Source organism: Zea mays, chromosome 4 (genome assembly GCF_902167145.1).
Source record: "Zea mays cultivar B73 chromosome 4, Zm-B73-REFERENCE-NAM-5.0, whole genome shotgun sequence".
Lineage (NCBI taxonomy): Eukaryota > Viridiplantae > Streptophyta > Magnoliopsida > Poales > Poaceae > Zea > Zea mays.
In genome coordinates this window covers 157,043,521-157,048,659 of record NC_050099.1, presented here as the reverse complement: position 1 = coordinate 157,048,659, position 5,139 = coordinate 157,043,521, and the positions used below count along the sequence as shown (strand labels likewise).

General features: G+C 50.6%; 1 protein-coding gene across 1 annotated transcript; it reads right to left on the bottom strand.

The window, feature by feature from the left end:
• Positions 1-1,663: 1,663 nt before the first annotated feature.
• Positions 1,664-3,048, bottom strand: LOC103653865 (uncharacterized). Its single transcript, XM_020551892.2, has one exon. It carries the CDS (start codon positions 2,941-2,943, stop codon positions 1,915-1,917), a length of 1,029 nt encoding a protein of 342 aa, XP_020407481.1. The 5' UTR covers positions 2,944-3,048; the 3' UTR covers positions 1,664-1,914.
• Positions 3,049-5,139: the final 2,091 nt, after the last annotated feature.

Here is a 5,139-nt window from a genome sequence, read left to right as displayed (position 1 = left end):
AACGAGGATTGCATTGCATTGGCCGGCAGCGCTTTCGCCTGCAGACCTGCTCCTTGCTAGGCCGTATCTTGGCCTCTGGACGTGCTGCATACGCCGCCCGCTTGTTTTGCAGATGCATTATAAAACCGTAGCATCTATACACACACACAAGCTTAGTTTAGCCCGCTTGTCGTGGAATGGAGTCGACTGGTAGCCTTTGTGGCGCCTGTTTGGCTGACATTTTCCATTTTACTTTATGACAAGGGAAAAGGGTATAGTAGACTGTTCTCCGCTCCGCTCCACTAGTTTAGTTTAGACTCGTCGCCATGCATCTCAACTCAACGGTCTGACTCTTAGCCTCTGACAGACACTAGCGTCATTTCTTGACTACGCTACGATACATTTCAATTCATTTCTCTTCCCAACGAGATCAGCCACACAAACGTACGGATAGGTGTTTCAAAACCAGGCTTAAAATTTTTCTAACCGGTCCAAAGTAGACGCATTCACTTCTTTGCCAAGCATGCATATGCATCTTTGATCCGTTTATTAATTCTCCGTTTCTGAGCTTGCTAAACAGTAAACAGGCTGCGACGATGATCGATCGATCTGTTCTGAGAGCTTGTCTCGCTAAAACTTCTCCTAGAGTTCTATTTACGCCTCTGCCAACTTCAGATTAATTCGTTCTCTCTCTTGCGTTTGTGGATGTGATCAGACCACGTACGTAATTAACGTAACGTACTTAAGTTTGCAGCAGTTGACGTACGATTGACGTTCATCCTTTACCGCTTTATGCGATGTACGTGTGCGCGCCTTATCTAAAATCTGAGCTTCTAAAAGTCTACACGTACGGTCTACGCTTGATGATTAAAGGAAAAATGATGCGCCGTACGTAGTTACAGTGACACATGTAATTAGCAGAGGGAACACAGATGGATGTACTATTTTTCCTTCATCAATGCGGATGTATGTTGTATGCTTTTTAGGTCCAGATTCTCGAATAAACCAGATCAATTTTTTTGTGTTATTAATATATGCTGAAACAATATATTGTCGGGTCTTTGAGAGATGTGCGCAAGTCTTTATTTGCATTAGATTGTTTTGTATATATAAACAAGGGACATTGGTTTACAAGGCTTACATTCCCTACATATAATGGTTGGTCTGATCTGATGAGCATCGGGCCGTCAGCAGTCAAATTAATATTTTGTGCGCCAACGTTACCATGCATCTCGTAAGTAACGGGCTAGCTAGTGTTCAGACGAGGTAAAATTTCCACGATCTCAGACCCAACACATCTCGTCATCTCGCTGGGTGATTTGAAAAGGGCAAATGCTTTGATCATTTCGCTAAAAAAAAGCAATAATCATATTTTTCATCAGCCATTTGCAAACCACCTGCTGAGGAACTGGCTGCGTTTATTAGCAGACCATACGCGCGAGCAGGATTTCGGATCCCCCGACATCAATTTTTTTTGGTTACCCAGGTACCCATTTTCATTTTTCTCCTGCGCCTATCTACGTGTGTCGACTAAAAATATGGCACCAGAAAATGCAAAAAGCAACATAAATATGAATTTGGCGATCGATACGATCCACAAATATGTAATAATAACTACTGATGTACGGTATTAAACAAATAAGCATGCGTGTAGCCCTGTACCCTCTTTTCTTTACTGAATTAATGCACAAAATCTTATACGTACTGCCGTTTCTGATCTAATTGCACCCATGTATATACATGTATGTATGCATTTTTCACGTCTATATACCGTCATGATCTAGCTATGTCGATGCTTAGCTTTGTAGCACAGAGTTCACCGACACGTATACGCTAAGAAATACCCTATCACGTCGTCCTTTCGTTCGATCTGTACACATACACACACATGTAACTAAAAAACCGCTAACAGTGATATTAACGTCCGGTAACCGCTCAATTAACGGTGACCTCTGGGAAGCCGAGCTGCGGGTGTGTCGTCGAGAGCGGCGACAGGCTCCCGAACACGCCCTCCAGCTGCTCCCACGTCCAGCTCGACGGCGTCATGGGAAACACCTCGTGTGCTGCTGCAGCAGACCCCGACGAGGGAGAGCAGCACGTCGTCACCGTCGAGGCCGCCGTGGTGGTCGTTGTCGTTGTCGTTGTCGCGGGGGACAGCGACGGCGGCGCCGGCGATCCGGACGCCTCAGCCGCCTTGACGGACTTACTGGCTGCTGCTGGCTCGGCGGCCCCGCCGGCTGTGGCCTCGGCGTCGCGCAGCTTCCGTTTGTTCTGGGACGACGACGACGTGGCCGCGGCCGCGACGGGCGGCGGCGGCGGCGCGAGGAAGTCCGCGCCGCGGGAGCCCACCTCGTTGGGGAAGTTGAGGATGGCCTTGGCCCCGCGCATGCGGAACGCGGCGCGGTCGTAGGCGCGCGCGGCGTCGACGGCGGTGTCGTAGGTGCCGAGCCACACGCGGGACCCCCGCCTCTTGGGGTCGCGGATCTCCGCCGCGAACTTGCCCCACGGCCGCTGCCGCACGCCGCGGTACTTGCGGAAGTCGTTCGCGTCCAGGGCCGCCGCCGCGGCCTCCAGTGGCAGTGGCACGGCGGCCGCCGGGCCCCAGGCGTGCGAGGCCGGAGGAGGAAGGGAGACCGTGAGCAGCAGCGGCCGCCGGCTGGGGTCCGAGTCCGACACCGGCGAAGGGTCGCCCCCGAACCGAATCATCACCGGCTCCGCCGCCCGGAAGGCCGCCTCGCAGTCGCAGGCAGTGGCATCCGCGGCGTACTCGTTCGTCAGGTCGACGTACGCAACCTGCTGTGCTGGCTGCTGCAAGAACGCCGCTTGCGTGGGATGATGATAATGAACGGACGACGCAGTGTACGCCGCGGCGTTCGGAACGACGGGGAGGCAAGCCTCGCCGCCGAGAAGCTGGTCGCTGATGAGCTGCAGGGAGAAGTCGTCGAGTTCACCACTGAAATCCATGGTTCGTGGTAGCTGGCGGGCGGTGTGTGTGTGTGGTGCTGAAGTGGAGGGGTCGCGAGGCAGAAGAGGACTCTGGAGTTTGGATGCGCGCGCGAGACTGCAAACTGCGTTGGAGGGGTTGAGGCGTTGAGCTGTGCCGGCGTGCTTATATAGGCGTGAGGGGGAGATCTTTTCTTTTCTTTTGAATAAAAGGAGATTGGAAGAGGGAGAATATTACGGGCTCCATATAATATTTTGACGAGACGCATGAACCCGCTGCGAGGAATACACGGTAATGTATGTGTGTTTGGTTCGGTGTCAACTACGGATGGGTTGATCCCGTCCCTTATTTTTTAAGGGATGGCCTCATACATTATTTTTGAAGAATATTTTTTGACCCTGACTCTGGACCTCCAAACCAAACATGTGTCAAGTTAGAATGATCTCACCCGATCCCTCTTCATCCTTCTTCGCCCTGCCTGGTGGACACATGTAACGAACCAGCTAAAAATGGAGAAAAAAAGTCAATATATATTCCTGTCAGTTTCTTTTATTTCTCTTCTCTGATCGACTAATTGTTTGTCATGCAGGGACAAAACAGACTATTCTTGAGAGAATCTTATCTTATAAAAAACAAGTCGGTCAGGTAGCTGAAGCTGCTTGTTGAAGGCGGTCAGGCGGATATGGCGGTGGATCTCGGTGCCGACTGTCTGTGTGTGACAGAAAGATACGTACGTACGATGAAACGCGGCAGATAAAACGATCAAAGCTGATGTACTGCATCTGCTCAAACACACCCACACGATCATGCAGTAGGTATCCAGCACAAAGCTAGGTGGCCACGCAAGTTCGGTTTTGCTTGCTCTGGTAGCCGTCTTTCGACACGTGTGTAGTATTCTCGGGTGGCGCTCTAATCGGTCGTTCGTTCCCGACGTACGTACGTGATGAGCGCGCAGGCGCAGCCCTTTGCTCGTACACTTGCCACCGGCATCAACGCACCACCACGTACGTACACGTACCGTGGTGCGCAGCCAGCCTCCAAGGACATTTTCCCCCCTCGAACGGGACTAGTATTCCACATTTCATTTAGCGTGTCTAAATGCTAGCGGTTTGTCCTATCTAGCGTGTTGGAATAATACCAGCGGTACGTCGGCGGAATTCACGTGGCCCACATGGCTTCCCGTTATTCCGGTGTCGCGCCAGTGCCAGGTGCCACCACCCTCTGCGGAATGCGAATGCGAAATGCACACGAGGCCCCCGCCCCGCCACCACCCCGGAGAGAAACCAGAAACCGACGTGGGTGCAGGCGGAGGCGGGAGGAAAACCAAGTCAAACTGAGCACCCCCAGCTGAGGCCTGAGTCCTGACTCCTGAGTCCTGAGCCACGCCAAACTAGCGCAGGCCGCACCGGCGACCGCGGACCGCCCCCACATCGACCCCCGAGCAAAGCGGCGCCGCGCGCCTGCGCCCAACACCGACAGGCTTTGGACCCCGTCCTCCGGGCGAGGTCAGCCCGTTTTCGCCGCAATGGAGGCTTGTGGCCGGGGCATAGCAGCAGCGTAAAAGCATGAGCTGAAATTTTAGGCGACCCGAGTGCCGGCCGGGGCATGAGCTGAATTTTCGTCTCCTTACTATCAATTGTCGTCATCATCAGGGACGGATTCAGCGGCGGGGCGGACAGAACTCGAGCCCTCTATTGTTTCAGATTTTATGGAGCCCCACTATAGCCTCCGCTAATCTAAAAGTATATAATATAATATAGAATAAGCTTTTATTATGCAGTAATTTAGTTTAGTTTCTCCTAAATTTTTTTCTAGCTCCGTTCCCGTTCCCTGATCATCATCAGTCTGTAACGTGACACAGTGCTGGCCCTGCATAGCGCAGACGGACCACCAGACTAGCTGTAATACCCGATTTGCAAGAGAGAATATAAAAGGGAGATTTTTTTCCTTTATATATGATTTCTCCATTTATCATCACATGTGAACACTTCATTTGAAAACAAATAATTAATAAAAATATATGCCAGTAAATTATGCATCATGCTGAATTTTATTTATTTGTGCATTCACTCCCAAAGATAATGATAAAAAAATATAGTAGATTTGAAACCTGCATTAAACCTAAATTTGGAAATTGAGATTTGGAGAAAAATAGGAAATATACTACACAAAAATAAAGTAAATAAACATACAAATAATTAAAACCCTCATATACT